Genomic DNA, 16,773 nt, shown 5'->3' on the forward strand with positions numbered 1-16,773 from the left:
GAGAGAGTCAAATTAAGTATGACCGTGAATGAAAAGAGCTAAGGTCATAGAGTATTAAATTCAGGCTTCAGTGCAGAGGAAATTCTGAAGTTTAATCTTTTGCTGAACATACCCTGGCATCGAGCAATCCCGGTGACTAATCCCGGTGTCCACAGCCGCCTGGCATGGCCGGAAGACGTTTCAGAAATGACCATCTCAGATGTCAGCAAAGAGCAGCTCTCGTGGTCTTTTAATTTCATTTTCACTTAAGAAACTCAATTTTCAGTTCTGCCCCACTGCTCAGCACTTAAAGGGAAACTCAGTAAATTGTCACTGGAGGTAGCAATTAGATAAGTTATGTAATAGGCTGGGGCCAATTGATTGTTTCCCTAGAATTCTTGAGATTGTTTGCCCCTCGCTAGAATCATTAGAAGGGCTCCTCACATATGGAGTGAATATTAAATTGAGCCCCCCGCAGACAAGTCCAAGAACATGGTTTGCTTTTCCCTGTGAAAGGGTGTGTTACTGGCAAGTCTTTTCTTTAATGTGAATAGCTAGGCTTCTGTTTTCTGAAGCTTACATCTTATTTTTTTCCATAGTGATGCAAAATCCTTTGTCAGTGACCATATATCAGTGTTAGCAAGAATTTTTCCAAGTGCCCACAAACAAGTCAAATAGAAGATGCGGGCTTCCCTGGTGGCGCAGTGGTTGAGAGTCCGCCTGCCGATGCAGGGGACATGGGTTCATGCCCCGGTCCGGGAAGATCCCATATGCCGCGGAGCGGCGGGGCCCGTGAGCCATGGCCGCTGAGCCTGCGCGTCCGGAGCCTGTGCTCCACAACAGGAGAGGCCACAGCAGTGAGAGGCCCGCGTACCGCAAAAAAAAAAAAAAGAAGAAGATGCTTTGTGGTTTGGAACATCCATCTTCATTCACTAGTATTTTATAACTCTCAGGCTCTTTTAGTTCAGATGGATTCTTCCCTTTTGCAAGACCTCTAGCCCATATTTGACTTTTATTAATCCCTGGGTTACTGGGGACCCTCAGACTGTGAATGCATTTGGTCATATAAAAGTAGATGCGTGTAGATATACAAAGCCTGGGCATCTTTCTTGTAGGACGTTGAAGATCTGATGCCATTTTTTTGATTTCTAGTCTTATATTGGCTTTATTGTATCTTTTTCTATTCTCTGTATTGAGAATGGTTTCTTAATGCTAGTTAATAAAATCTTTCTCTGCTTCTTCATACACAAACTGAGAAAGGAAAACTACTTCTCAAGGAGTAGGATGGGAGACATTTTGCCAAATTGTTAAGAAGGTAGGGTTTCCTTTGCCTCCCAGCTGGGGATCCCTGGTCTAGCCATTAGCGATCAGCTCAGCTTTATAAGAACCTACAGGAATGGTAGGTATTTGGGCCTCGTCTTCGCAGATGAGGAAACAGGCTGAGAGAATTTAGGGAACTTGACCAAGGTTGCACAGCAAGTAAGGTAAAATCAGGATGTAACCAAAATCCATCTGTCTGTAGCTTGACTTCAGAGGCCTATGTGCTGTGAAATCGTGCAACCAGGGCCTGTCCAGGCAAGCACAGAACGAATCGTTATTATTATTGCCGTCTGTTCTTATCTACTGTATTAGCTGTGTTATTTTGCTATTGCATTTTTTCCTTAAAGAACTATAAATTATCTGTATTTGAGTAGTGTAACACCTCATACCTGTTCTAAGGAACTCGTTTACGTTTCCTGTAACCATATTCATTTTCCTTTGATTTTTCTGGATTTTATTTTGTCCTGTCTCTTTACCTAAGCTTTTGCCCAAGTAGGTGAAAATACTTCTTCTTGTTTTCAGAGGTTCTTACATCTGTCTCCAAACATTTTAAATACACTTATGTTTTGAGGGCATAACTTTCAGGCAGTATTATAAAACTCAGAATTCAGCAGTATTATAAAACTCAGATGTGTAAATTATAAAAAAAATCAGCAGAAATCAAAGGCAGTAGAATTGGAGAACAGCTCAAGAACGTAGCATTTTTATAGAATTAAACATGAAGGGCAAATTTGCATTCAGAACATTTTAACTCTTTGCAGTGTTTGTCACAATTTTACACAATTCAAATAATACTTTGACTGTTACGGAAATTCGAAGCGAATGTAAAACAAACCCAAGTTTGAACTGGAATTAGACTTAGCAGTTTAAAAAAAGAAAAAAAAAAACTTGTGGAAGAAAACGCGTTGGGCTTGGTAATGGGCATTCTTGTATAACTGCCAGAAATGGCTTCTCTAAATACCACATTTTATTACTTTTACATATCATCTGGTATCCTTATTAAACGTGCTGGGATATCTTTTAAGAACCTGAAAAAGATACAGAGGCCTCCTGGTCTTGCTTAAAGCTTTTGATGTTTGTCTTTTTTACACATTAAAATGCCAGAATGGTAGCAATAAAATTCAGCCTGTCACTGGTATTTTAGTGGAACTTATATTTTCATACTAATATTCATGAAATAGTAAATCCATGTAAATATTTACAGAATATTAATTATCACCCTTGGATGCATAGACACTGTAGCGGATTCTTTCCACTAGACCCTGGCTTGGCTATGACAATAAACATTTGGCCATGAGACTGTCTTGCTGAAATTCCATGTCACTCTTTGAAAATGTTCCTTTCTATCCACCTCTGTGAAGGGGCCGTGTGGTGTATTATTTAGCATGCTGGCCACTGGTAAAAACATAAATGCCACCGTTCTAATATTAACCCCAAAGTTTCTAAGACACTAAGGCGTGTCTTGGATTCATGATAGAATTTGGTAGTTCTGAAGTATACACTGTTCAGATGGTTCCTAAATGAACCAAGCTGAATCCTCCACGTTTAGCCATGCTTGAGGAATGTTCCAGATACACTCTGAGGGTTAAATCATAGAACACTTTCTCGTGTTCCCCCGTGTGTCTTTTAAAGGTTGGCAGGTTTTAGCATAGCTGTGTTGTTGGGGATTTTTTTAATAGGTTGCTTGCAAAAACTTGAATACGTTCCATCTTGGTACACTAAAAAAGAAGCCAGCTAAGACAAAGGAGCAGAAACCCAACAAGAATTAAACAAGACGTTTGGCTGTTAGCCTGCAGGTTTGCACACTGCTTCCGAGTCTTGAAAATAAGAAGCAGAGGAAATCTTTGCTCTTATCTGTCTGGGATCCTGGCAGAGAATTTGAGGACTGCAGCAAGTACCCAAGTTTTCTTCCGTTCTCTCAGGGCCTTTTCAAATTAATCCCTGAATTTGCAACAGAGACCTTGACACGGCTATGTCGAGCACTCTAGGAGTCTCCACTGGGAAATTACTCTTTGCCTCCTTGGAGGCAAGACAGATTTAAAGTTCAATAAAAACATAATGAGTAAATCATGTTTATTGAGCATTACAGATGTTTTAATCTCCGAAATAAGTGTCAGTTGTAATATAAATTTTTGCTTTACTCCAGTAAATCAGGAGGAAATTCATCATCCAGTTTGGGTGACATAGTACCTAGTTCCAGAAAATCTACACCTCCGTCATCTGGTAAGTAGGTAGTAAGTGCTGAACGGTACATACTGCATTTCATGCTTTCCTCCGTCTTTACCTAGTTGTGTGAGTTTCCATAGACTGAATCACTAGGTTAACCCTTGAGGTGTTCAGAGGGATCAGAAATGAGTGTGGCCACCTGGAGTTAGGGACCATTGGGGCAACTTTCTTTCTGGCTTTGAAAGAAAAGAAACGGTGTCAGTGTGTTCACTGCTTAGATGATCAAAGTGGTGAGCGGATTTGACTAGCCCTGACCACCACCATGGTCCCCGGCAGTGTCATGGGCAGTAAATGGATGAAAGTCCACTACAGCCACGCTGGTAGGAAGAGTGAGTACTGTTTTCTTTCCAAAGTGCTGAAGAAGGACACCAACATACATGTGAATTTCAGATAAACAATGAATCATACTTTTAGTAGAAGTCAATATTGTACCAGACATACTTGAAAAATTTTTCATCGTCTAGCTGAAATTCATTAACTGAATTTGTATTTGCTCAATCTGGCAACTCTGCCATTCCGTGTTGAACTTGGAGTTCTATGTACACAGGAGACGAATTGGTCAAATTGGATGAAAACCCATGATCAGAGTCTTCGTTCGCTAAGAGGTGCAATTGAGAGCCAGAGTAACGTGATAAGGGGTGGCCAGTGGAGCTTTTGTGGCTTTCTAGGAAGCTGGAAGTGGGACGAGGTCAAAGACAGAGAAGCACGCATCCGTGGAGAAGTCTAGGAACAACGTAGTTGCACTCTGACTGCCTCAAGAGCAGGACCCCCCTCGTTGCTGACGATCATGCCTTGTTCCTGGATGCTGGCAGCTTTCAGAGACGATGCCGGGCTTCTTAGGAAAAACTAGAGGACTTGTTGAGCGAGCAAAATCTGAGCACAGTCAGAAATAATTTTAGAAGGTGTACTGATTTCCAAAACCAGGTACTGACAACGAGCAATAATTCTAAGTTGCCCCAAACTAAGTCAAATGATATGTTTGAAAGGAAGCATCGAAATCCTTTAGGTACGGTGTGAGGTTGGTGTCTTCTCTTGATGGTGGCTGAGTAGATGTTCCCTGAGTGCCCAGGCGAAAGGGGGCTTATCTGTGCCCTTTCTCCAATGGGTGGAGTTGCAGGGATTATGATACAAACCTTATACTCTTCCTCTGTGTCTTCAAAACTGTCCCGGAGAGTCCTGAGGACGGTCACGAGGCTCCAGAAATGGGAAAACGCCAGTTCACATTGTGATAAAGTGGCAGCTCTGGCCCCAGACTGTCAACCCCACTTCCATCAACCGGGAGGGGTTTTCCATTCCCTGTAACCGAAATGTAGCCTTCTCACCGTTTCGGCCACATCACGAGACCTGGCACGTGCTTCCTGAAGAATAAGTCAGTGTGTCTGGAAAATAACATTTCATTTTTGTAGCCAGATGTTAGGCATTCCTAAGCATCAAGTTCAATTAAGAGTTTCATATAATACAGATGATTTTTTTATTCAATGTCCTGAGATCAACCATAGTGGAAAAGAATATAAAAGAGAATATATATATGTTATATATATATATATATATATAATATATATATGTATAATGGAATCACTTTGCTGTACAGCAGAAATTAACGCAACATAGTAAGCCAACTATACTTCAGTTTAAAAAAAGACAAGTTAACTACGAAGTATGTTCTTTAAAACACGGATAATTTTTGTTTTCGGAAAACAATCTCTCCATCATCTTGGCCTTACAATGTGGAAGTGTTGACATGGTAAAAAAAATTAAAACCACAGTGTAAAGATAAAAAAGAGATTGTAAACTTCACTCCCTGAGTTTTATACAGAGACAGGACTTTGGAATCACTTTTCTGAATCCCAAGAGTAGAAAACACTGTGACTAAGTGAACAGGAGATTTTAACCAACTGCAAAATGTATAATGGGTCCATCAGGCTCCTGCTATAACTTTCGTATCAATACTACAACTTACTTAACTGAAGACATCAGAAAATTCTACAGAGAGAGTCTTCCACCCCGCCTGCAGGGAACCCTGCCTAATCTATCAAATGTGGATAGGTCCCCTATCATCATCGTCATCTTTGTTTCCCGAGGCCCTACCTACAATTCACCTCACTCATTGCGAGACTAAAGAACAGAAGCCTTTGCCCAGAGGAAATATAACTGGAGGTTCTCCAGGATGTGGAAAAGGAAAAATTTCCACCTCACCCCTGGGGAATGAGGTAGTAGTTGGTTGCACAGCGTGTACCCCATACCTACACATGTGTGTCCGCACCCTCTGCCCCAGCATGCCACTCGACTCGACCCAACTGTCTAAGATTACATCTAAATTTAGAGTTCAAGAAATGTTCCCAAGGGTCTCTGCCCAAATAAATAAATAATTTTTAAACTAAAGCGTGCTAGTGAAGAAAAGAAGCTATTTTTTAAAGGAAGCGGTTTTTCCCAAGTAAATACTAAGGTTTGCCAAGGTATGCCAATGCAAGTATGAAATGAGAAAGGGGAACATCTCACCTCTCTCAGCACGAGGAGAACCATCTGAACCTAATAAAGTATATACAGAACTATGAAAAGAGTTGAAGGCGCCCCTTAACGCACAGTACATTTCTTTAACGTGTCCTGAAGGTAGCCAAGTGTTTTAGGATTCTGCGTCTCAGGACAAACCCAGATGCTTTTAGATTTCAGTTAACCAAAATCAGGACTAGTAGATGGCAAAGTCCTCAATCTAGGATTTTGAGCCCTTGTGTCCAAATACAGGTAAATTTCAAACCTGACTCAGGCTATGTGAGGGGGCAGCCGAATATCTGGGCAATGGTACAGCTCACCTTTTTACACGTTTCCACTCTTCCTTTAAATCAAAAACCCAATGGACAGATCATAAAATTCAGTTCACGAACTTTGCCATCCCAGGGTCCTGTCAACAGTGACAGGCCATTAGGTATCCTCAGTTTCAGAGAGGCTCTCAAGGGGACTGTCCCTTGAATGTGGCCTTTATCAGCCCCGTAAAAGACTAGAAAGGTAGGAGCATATGGGAATTGAGCACCAGAAGGGAAGCTTATTTGGTTTGACTTAAGGCATACTATAGGGATAATGAAAAACTGAGCCAGATCCTCTCCGTCTCACCCAGGAAGACGTGAATAACATGCTCCCTAAATTGAGATGCAGGGAAAAGCATCATCGGGTGGTATGCAAGTCAGCATCAGTTCAAACCACTAGGCACATTTCATAATGTTTCCATTCTACAACACGTGCGGAACCTCTTAGCTTATGCAAAGGCATAGATGGGGCAAAGAGAAAGGCATACCTACTAGGTATGCCTGACTATATACCTGAAATTAACTCATTGTGTTATGACTGTCACTGGAGAAAGAGCATTCTTACCTCATCTTCATGCAAGCAAGAGCTGACATTTGCAACACTGTGCTAACGATGTCAGGTGTTCGCTCCATCCTAGAGATTCGACCTAATCAAATGCAGAGGAACAATTCAACAGGAGAGCCTAGTTTTCGAAAGGCTGAGTGAATCATCTAATATCTGTAATAACTTCAACACTGAAAAATAACGTGATGCCTGTCAGATGATCTCCAGTCATTTGGAAAGGTTCCAGGCGGCTGTCAGGAGCACCAGGGCAGCTTATGTTTCACAGGGAATGGAAGCTAAGGTTTTGCAACACTGAGCCGTCCGTCCTTTCGCAATAGTAATTTTGGTCCTTACGTCTGAATGTACTGTGGTTTTTGTTAAGAGAGCTACATGTGTGATATGATGCTGTCCCGGGGCGAGTCGATTTCTTCCTCTCTTCTTCTACGTGACCTCACCTAAAGGACACAATAACTTCCTAGTGAGCTCAGCTCTGTAATATCTTCCTGAATCCTGACGCTGAGGACACGAGCCCACCTGGGAAGCTTAGGCAATTGGATGAGGGTACCGGGATTGTGGCGGGACCTCGGCCGGAGAGTCGTACAGCATCACAGAGGCAGAAGAGCTAGATTCCAAGTTTTCACCAAAAACAAGTCCCTTCAACTCTGAGAATTTCTTTTCGATCTTGAAAAGCAAGAGAGTTGCAGTTGATTTTCTCAAATGCCTTCCAGCTCTGATTCCACCGAGGATCGAATTCGCGCGTGATCGCGCGTGGATGCACAGTATAAACGTCACAGTGAGATGCTGGATCTTTTTTCACTGGAGACTTAATTCTCCAGGGCTCTGTTTTCAGGACCCGAGAGTTATAAAGTTGAAAACATGTGGAACCACAGATCGAAACCCCTCATTCTCCAGATGAGGAGGTCGGTGGCATATTCTCTCGGGTCTGCCTGCCCTTCTGCAACTGCCTCTCATGTAAATCCAGTGAGTTTATATCAAATCATCGGGAGGCGCCTTAGATCATTGTATGAGATTCATTTCATTTGGACATCATTGGATCCAGTGGTTTCCAATTAGTCTTCAATCAGGCCTGCCTCCGGCGTGCTCACATCATCGTGAAATCATTTTAATCTGGTCCATCCTGGTCCCTCCAGAATCATTTGCCTTGTGTATAACTTCTTTGTGTTGCTGGGTTTAGGATTTTCTATTCTCTCTTTCCCTCAAGTGCCTGTTGTGATTTCGGTGAACCTTTTCACACTGCCCTTATTTTCACACAAAACCAAGCGCAATAAGATATCAGAGGCACAATGTGATAAAGGTTTCCCATGTAGTTGCTGGTTATCTGAAAGCTGCTTTAAGCTCTGGGAAGAAGTGAAGGTGTTCTGTCCTGTTACTCATAGACAGTTGATTTGGAAAATATCATAGTATATTTGAAACAAAACTACAAATTAAAAACTTGTTTCTCTGAAAAATCTTACTCGAGAGATGTAGCGTGAAACGGATGTGTCCAAGCACACAGATATTATGAGAGCATCTTTCTGTTTGATTTGATTACATTCTTCGTGTGCTTTACCTTGAAATTGTACTTTGTTTACTGTGCTGAGCACTCATGATAGATCTTTGACTGTGGTTAGTTTTGTTTGCTTTTCGTTTTATTTTTTTGATAACCGATTTTTCCTCTCCTGTCTACCTGATGATTTTTGAATTGTTTGTCTGTATATAGCTATAGACATAGATGCTACTGGCTTAGATGCAGAAGACAATGATATTCCAGCAAACCACCGCTCCCCTAAACCCAGTGCAAACAGTGTAACGTCACCCCACTCCAAAGAGAAAAGAATGCCCTTCTTTAAGAAGGTAACATGAACTTCCAAGCTTGCGTCTGTCCACGTGCCCAACTGCACTACGTCACACTTCTAGTCCTGTGGACTGTCTGCGTCCTTGATAAAGCCAATAACATGCATGCTTTGTTATTCTTTGTTTCTTTTCCATGCTGCTGTAGCTAAGCAGAAGCAGAAATCGGTAAGTTCACATTGACATAAGCTGTGTTTATCCTGCCCCTGGCATCATTAGCATTCAATCCCACCGTTTTATTCGATACGATCAGTTCTGTCCTATGAAAAGAACCTATCAAGCCGCTAACTGAGTCCATGCATTTCCAACCAACTAAATTCGGTGAGTGACCTGTGAAATCACCATTGCAGTACTTAGCCTTTTTGATGGAATAATATCTACCCCCCCAAGGGCATTCGTTCCAACGTTCAAGGAACGTCAAACGCTGACAACTCCATGGAATGCACCTCTCCTGTGCATGCTTCTGTCTCTTTCTCTCTCTGCTGCAGAAATTTAACTGATAATCAAGCCTATTAAAACCATCATTATATTCTGATTTAGGATATCCAGATACATAGCTTGTACTAAAACATTTTTTTCAATTCTTCAATTTTTAATTTAGTCAGCATTTAAACTTCTGATCCACTAGGAGCAAAATCTGCCGATGAACAAGACCGGTGGGAAGCTGCAGGCTTGTTTTGGCGGTTTACTCTGAGTTTCTCCTGTTGTCATATGTAAACCCTCTCCCAGTGTCACTCAGACCTCAGCATCCCCCCGTCGGATGGCGGCACGGTGGCTGTGCGTGCGTAGAGCCTGTGCCGCTGGCCGACCAAGATGCTACCCAGTGATGTTTTTCGTCCCCTGACTGGAAACTAGGCTATTTCTGCGCTCCACTGATTCCAAAGTCTGTTTCCTCCAGCACATTTTGTAGCTCCAAAGCGTTATTTTCTAAGGATACCTCCCCTACAATCCCCTTCTTTCCTTCCCTTCTTTTACACACCACTGCCCACCGCCTGCTGTGCTGTGCTGTCTTTTAGAGTTATTCTTTGTGACGTCAGCAAAGTCCGGCATAACCTCTCATGACACTCAGGGGTGGAGTAGAATCTACTCCCCCTTCGACTGTCCACGCCCTGAGCTCTTCTCTGCGCACGAGGATTCTGCCCTGTGGAGGAACTCTGAGTCATCAGTGAGGTGTCCGATGCTGAACTGTGTTTCGTTTTATTTTTTAAGTAAATTATGGTTGCTTTCATCATGGAAGACCTAGCCACTCCAGCACAGACTAAAACACCTGGATTTTTGTGTGAACACCGAAAGCCCCAGCTGGATGTCCATCCACGACAGTGGGTCCATGTCTCTGGTCCTGTCTTCTTGTCACGGCTAAAACGTGCAGCCAGGTGACTCAGTGTTCAGAGCAGCAGAAACCTAGAAACGCAGCCTTGCTCAGCTGCTCTGGGCTTTACAGAACAGCGACAGGAACGAAAACCACGTTCGCTGATAGGTTTTTGAAGTTTGCTGACTCTTAAATTCCAGAACTTGAAAAATGTTTATCGTAGTTCTTCCACTAAATAATTGGAACACATTACACTTAGCAGGAAAGGATAGATGAAAAGGATGGTGTCATGATCCGTAGAGCACAGAGTACCAATATTCCATCAAATAAGGTCATTTCTGCTACCCTACTGATAAAAAGGCTGACTTACCAGCACGGGCAACACTTTGCTAGTTGGCAGTCACAAATCAAAGGAACCCAAGACCCGTCCAATACTGGGCCACGGCATATTTAAAGACCTGAAATAAAATTTCTTGGGAGCTGTTCCTAAAGTGCGTGCAACTTATAACAGTGGAAAAGGTATTCTTAGACTGCATAGTTATAAGGACTTGGTTTCTAAACACTTTCAACATGATCTCAGGTGGTATAAATGCAATAATTTCATGAATGAATTTGATGAATGAATTTAATGTAATCATTTCACGAATATGCTTATGATGCCTTCGGCACCGGTATTCATTCTTCTTATGTTACTGATGACGTGGTCAGCTTCAATGTAGAGTTCAGAAACCAAAAGAAACAACCTGAGATGCAATGATGAGATTATTTGCCACGTTTTAAGTTGCTTGTAGAGTGGTGCTTGCGTGGCATTTGTGCTGTCACTGTATTATGTTTGTCTTGGTTTTTTTTTTTTCTTCTGTTTAAAAATGTCTTCCACCTTGATTGTGTCTATTAAAATTCACTTTGAAAAAAAAAGAAAAAAAAATTCACTTTGAACACTGAAGTTTTCAGCAGTAAAATCTGACAGCCCAGTCACAGTAATATTTTCTCGCCTTGGATTAGATTGTCTGTGACTCTTGGCAAAAGCTCAGATGGAACCTTTTGAATTTGAAATGCTTTTTCATCCCCTCCCCCTTCCCCCCAGTGAGTTAAATTCGATCAAAGTCAGAAAGTTCGTGAAGGGCCATTTTAAGCAACAGTGACATGTTCTGTCATGCGACAGCCTGGTACACTAATGACGTTCACATTTGCGATTTGTATCAAATTCTCCAAATAGTTTGGAGAAGATTTTTCTTTGGGTCTGTGTGATTCTTAAAATATATATTTTTTCAGACACTCCTCAATGCAGGAAGATTCCTGTCACCATGATTTGTTTATCCCAGTGTCTCAGGCCATAGCTCTTTCTTCTACATTAAAAAAAAAAAAAAAAAGTCATTTTTGGGGTCACTTTAACATTTTCTGCTATTAAAATAGGGGATTTTAAGATTATCAAACAAATGAGTTATCTAATTTTTGGAAAAAGCTTTATTTTCGTTATTTTATTGGAAGCAGGAGAGCTGAAAATTGTTGCAAGTTTTAGAAATTGCTACAAAATTAGGTCCTCCCCCTGCTCTTCTAAAAAAGAAATAAATTATTGTGGGAGGGCATGAATTAGTTATGTAACAGAAACACCTCCTAAACAGTTCTTAAGAAGCATATGAGATGTGCAAGATGACAATGAACCTTTTGAGGCCACGGAGGCCTGCTTGGATATATTATCACACACACAGAAACCACCTTCCCTCCAAGGCACGTAAACCTTACATTTCGAGTGTTTAAGTTCCAAGGGATAGAAACCAAAAATCTAAAAATGTGAGTCCCTCAGCTGTGAATAGTGATCGTGATTCCCTCTACTGGAACAAGCATGCAGGCTCATCTAAACTCTCACAGCAAAACAGAAACTGTCAAGGATTTGGTAATGTTTTGAAATGAGGTTTTATCCAGGTAAGACCAACATCTAAGACCCAAATTCTTGTCCTTGTAATTAACCACGTGAGGTCTGATCACGCGACTCTTGAGAAAACTCAAATGCCACCTGAAAAGCAATATTAACCTCTAGTCAAGCCTAAGAGCACCTCTCCTGCATGAGGCATGTTTCTGTCCTACCAACTAGCTTCTGTTCAAAAGCGGCCCCTCCTGCTTTAGGAACGTGAGGAGCATTTTTTAAGGAGAGCCAGAAAACTGTAGAGAGCTCAGTCACTTTGAAACGTGAAGGAAATAAACCCACCCGGTCTTGGACTGGGTTTATTTAGAAAAAGAGGCAAGTGAAAAAAAAAAAAAAAAAAGGAAGTGTCTGGAAAGGTAGTGCCTCGTATAGCAGAGTTGAGACAGAACAGTTTATACATAAAAGATTTGAGTTCCTTCTGCCTTTTAACCGTCTGAAGGCATCTCCTCTCTCTCTGCAGACAGAGCACACCCCTCCTTATGACGTGGTCCCTTCTATGCGACCTGTGGTCCTGGTGGGTCCCTCTCTGAAGGGGTACGAGGTAGGTAGCTGCCCTCGGGAGTACCCTGGACCTTGCATGCCGAACTGCTTTGCAACCCCACCTCCCTCTCCTGACTCTTGAACTTAGAAAAGAGCTGCGGCAGTAAAGCATGTTGTTTTCAAGCCATAGTGTACGTTGCTACCTGTCCTGTTCTATTTTGTTTTCTTGGCTGTCGCCTTGTGAGCTACAGTTGACTCAGTCTGGAGAGAGAGTATCAACTGGAGAGTGACTGAAACTCCTTGCGATGTCATTAATTGTCACTCCCAGAGTTAGTCTGGGCAACTTTGTCTTTTTGATTGTTACTGTATCAGAGCTCAGCGATGGAAAACAGGGGCGACCTCACATGCTACTTTTTCCCAATGGAAAGCCCAGGTTTTCAGACATTCTTAAGGGTAGTAAAATTGTTTTATCATAATTAGTAATATTTTATTGTCTCTTATTGCTTACTCAATTGCAGGTCACAGATATGATGCAAAAGGCATTGTTCGATTTTTTAAAACACAGATTCGAAGGGCGGTGAGTATTTCAGAATTCTGGGTTTTGTGGATTTTTGTTGTGAAGATGATGAAACCTGGGTGGGACAGGCATGTGATCCCAAGAGGAAACTCACTTCTCAAGTCTCCGTGGTGACAGGAAGCAAGTTCCGTGCAGTTCGATCGGCTTCAGTCAGTATTTGTCCTATTTGCTTGGCACCTCCTCAGCTCTCTGTTCTTACACCTGCATCCGTAAGCTGAACTTGGCCAAACCCCTGCTGACGAATCTCACCCTAAATTCATGATCAGCTGGCCCTCAACGCTGCCCAGAAATCATACCCTGTATGCCTCTTCCATGCACTTCTCTGCTCTTCTAAAAGGCTTTCACACCACTTCCTCTGTCATCAAACCCTTCTCCTCTCGAGCTCTCCCGGGAATTTGCTTCCTATTTCATTGAGAAAACAGAGGCGAACAGAGGAGACGGTCCAAGCGATCCCACCACACACCTATCCCCCCTTGTGTATTTGCCTGAATGCTCCGCCTTTTCTCCTGTTACTGTGAGCAATGACCCCTACCTGGGTGCTAGGTCCCAGTTCCCCATCCCCACACCAACACAGCTATCACAGCCCTTCCCTCTCTCCTCGGCAGTATTTCTCCTTCTAATGGAAACACCATCAGCACATAAAAATGGAGTTGTTACCCCTTTGGCAAAATTTGACCTCATATGCCCCTCTAGCTGTCCCGTTTTCCTTCTTTTCTTTATAGCAACTCTCCTTGAACAAGTTGTGTGTACTTGCTCTCTCCTGAGTCTCTTGAACCTACTCCAGTTACCTCCCCATCACTTACCCCAAACTAGTCACGTCAGATCACCAGTGACCTTCACGTTGATAAATCCAGGAGGGGATCCTCAGCCCTCCTCCTAATCAACATGGCGGACTACTCCATCCTCTTTTAAATACTTCATCTGCTTGGTTTCTAGAGCCACGCTTTTCTGGGTTTCTTCTATCTGACTAGCAGCTCCGTTGTCTCCTTGGCTGGCTCTTCCTCATCAGCTTGACATCTTGGAGAGCCCAGGGCTGTCCTCTGTCTTCTCTCCTCTATCCACACTCCCTCCTTTGGTGATTCCATTCGATGTCGGACTTTTAAACAGCATTTCTTTGCTGGTGTCTCCTCTGAATCCCAGACCCATACGTCCTACTGTCTGTGCAACATCATCACTGAGGTGTCTGACACTGAGGTGTCTCATGGACTTCTCAAGTTTGACCTTCCACTCCCCCCATCCCTGACCTGCCCCTTTCCACCTTCCACCTTTCCATCCATACCTCTTCGTCTCTCAGTCCAAGACCTTCCGCCCTGGAACATGGACTCGTCCTTGACTGTTCTTTTCCCCTTACGTTCCACATGCAAATGCTGTTGTCTGTCTCTTCAAAATATATCAAGAATCTCCCCACTTCTCACGCATCCTCTGCTATCCATTTGGTCTGAGACACCATCGTCTCCTCCCGAGATTAGTGCAGTAAATAGCTTCCTAACTTGTATCCTTGCTTCGAGCTTTGCTTCCTTCAAGTCTGCTCTCAATTCACGACCCTGTCACACTGTGAGCTGGATCTCATCACTCCCTTGTTCGGATCCGTCAGGTGGCTTCTCTTCCCCTCAGTGAAAATCAAAGTCCTTCCGGTGGCCTGCACGGCCCTGTGTGGTCTGACCATCCACATCCCCACCCGCTCCTTCTCTTTGACTGCATCTCGTACTCCACTTCCCTTTGCTCATGCTCTTCCTGCCTCTCACTTCCTTGCTGTCCTATGAGTGTTCCAGACAGTAGATGCATGCCCGCCTCGGGGCCTTCGCACTTGCAGCCCCTGTGCTAGGAACTTTCCCTCAGATATTCTCCTTGGTATATGTGCGCGCGCACACACACACAAGCACACGTTCTCTCTTCCTTCCCTGACTTTTTCCCCGTAACTGTTTCATGAGTTTTATTTATTCATTTCCTTTGTTGTCATTCTCCCACAATTAGAATATAAGCTCCACGAGGGCAAGGGTTTTAGTCTGTTTTGTGAACGGTGGTCAGTTCTCAAGGCCTAGAACAGTCCTCAGCGTGAACAATGAATGGATGGGTGTTGAAAACACGTCTGCTGGAGGGATGCAGAGATGTGGAAGCCATTCACCGTGTCTGCCTGTGAGGAGCTCATGTGTAAACCCTACACTGAGACCTTGAGCAGTAAAATATCAAGTGAATGAAAAGACAGCTGGGCACGTAGGTGTCCAAGGTACAGGCAGCATGAAGGGAAGACGGATTAACACTGACTTAGGGATGTCAGCATCCAGGAGGGGTTTTTAAATGGTACCTAAGATTTTACCAGTGAGTTAGGAGGAGAAGGGCATGTCCAGTAGAGGGTCTAAAGTGTGTGCAGGCATGAAGGTGCATCCTGGACGCCACCTAGAGGTCTTCAGGTGAAGTCCCTAGGGTAGGGGGTGACCGGTAACAAAGCCGGGCCCATCTTTAGTGTGTTGTGTTAATCAGCTTGGGCTTAATCCAGCCCTTTCCCTCTCCATGCCTTCAGCAGATACTTCTTGAGCATATTCTATGAGCCAAGCATCGTGAGACGCAAAATCAGACGACAGCCTTGGCTTCGTGGAGTTTACTTAGGGTCTATTGAAAGGAAGCCTTGAATCGAATAACCAGTGGGCACCATAGTAAAGGTTAAGCCAACTTCTGAAGCACCAAAGATAGGACTGGAGTCTAACATGGAAACTTCCAAATTTAAACTAAGAATAGCTTAGCAGGGACCTGGGAGCACAGAGAGCGAGGGTATGCTTCTGTATTTTTAATGAGACAAGTTGGGTGCCTCTCTTCTCTGCATTCCCTTTCTTCTCCAACCTGACAGTTACAAGGACAGTAGACGGAATCTGCAGGTTGCACTGTTCTTTTAGATTTCTCAGTTGAATACTCCCTTCCTTGACCACACAGGCTCCTACACGTGTTTCTGATTTATATTGACTTCTGGTCATGAGGTAGGAGATAGACAGGCCCCAGGCTGAGCAGCTGCAATTGGTCGCCCGCTGCCCTTTGACAGACCAAAGAGGGGCACAAGCAAGATGACTGGCCGGAGACAACCCAGAAAACTGCCCCCATATAAGCGACCTCAGCCACCCCAGTTGCACACAGCTCACGGCCAGTTTGCCCGTGTGCTCTTCCACACGTACTTTGCTTCTAATAAACACTGTCTCTTTGCTGAATTCTTCCTTCAGAGAAGACAAGAACCAAAGTCCTTCTTCCAGCTGTTCCACAGTGGGAGTCAGGAGGGGAGGCGGGCAAAGAGGGCAACTTTTATAGCAGGATAAGTATTGTTAGTCATCAAGCAAAGGACTGACAGAGATAGAAAACAAAAAGTAGAATCTATGTTTCAAGGAAAAAATAGAATCTATGTTTCAATAAAAGACTTTAGAATCAAAGTCTGCCTACCCAAATGCTCCTAATTGGATACTTTGGTTTTTCATAACTTTATGAAATATAATTTATTTCAGGCCAGGAAACACAGCTTGGTCCTTGGCTTGATCCAAGGCCATCAGGCTCTGGCCACGTATAAAAGGCATACCTCTAATCGGGCCCATGTAGAGCCTTCCCCTCTTTATTCTTGACTTTGTCATCTATCACCATTTGGAATTGTCTACACGAGCATGCTGACCCAGAAAATTCTGCTCGAATAGGCACTTGCTTTCCATGCCTGAGTTAGCCCACTGCCCTTTTCTAAATGCCAAAGATGGGGAAGTGAGGTGGGGTGTCCTGACTTACCACTTCTAT

At 43.3% G+C, this 16,773-nt stretch overlaps 1 protein-coding gene across 8 annotated transcripts in view; it reads left to right on the forward strand.

Annotated features, from left to right (window-relative positions):
* CACNB2 (calcium voltage-gated channel auxiliary subunit beta 2) overlaps positions 1 to 16,773 on the forward strand; it is a gene marked incomplete at its 5' end in the record, with an annotated part of 401,671 nt that overhangs the window by 359,448 nt on the left and 25,450 nt on the right. For 4 of the 8 annotated variants that reach the window (XM_082647940.1, XM_082647942.1, XM_082647944.1 and 1 more), the window contains 4 exons: positions 3,446 to 3,522; positions 8,870 to 8,889; positions 12,415 to 12,495; positions 12,953 to 13,011. In XM_082647940.1, the coding sequence (XP_082504066.1) occupies positions 3,446 to 3,522; positions 8,870 to 8,889; positions 12,415 to 12,495; positions 12,953 to 13,011 (237 nt within the window). Of the gene's footprint in view, positions 1 to 3,445; positions 3,523 to 8,590; positions 8,725 to 8,869; positions 8,890 to 9,349; positions 9,416 to 12,414; positions 12,496 to 12,952; positions 13,012 to 16,773 lie in introns of all 8 variants that reach the window. The other 4 variants (XM_082647937.1, XM_082647938.1, XM_082647939.1 and 1 more) reach the window with 2 other exon arrangements.

Source organism: Grampus griseus, assembly GCF_964374135.1.
Source record: "Grampus griseus genome assembly, chromosome: 2".
NCBI classification, from domain to species: domain Eukaryota; kingdom Metazoa; phylum Chordata; class Mammalia; order Artiodactyla; family Delphinidae; genus Grampus; species Grampus griseus.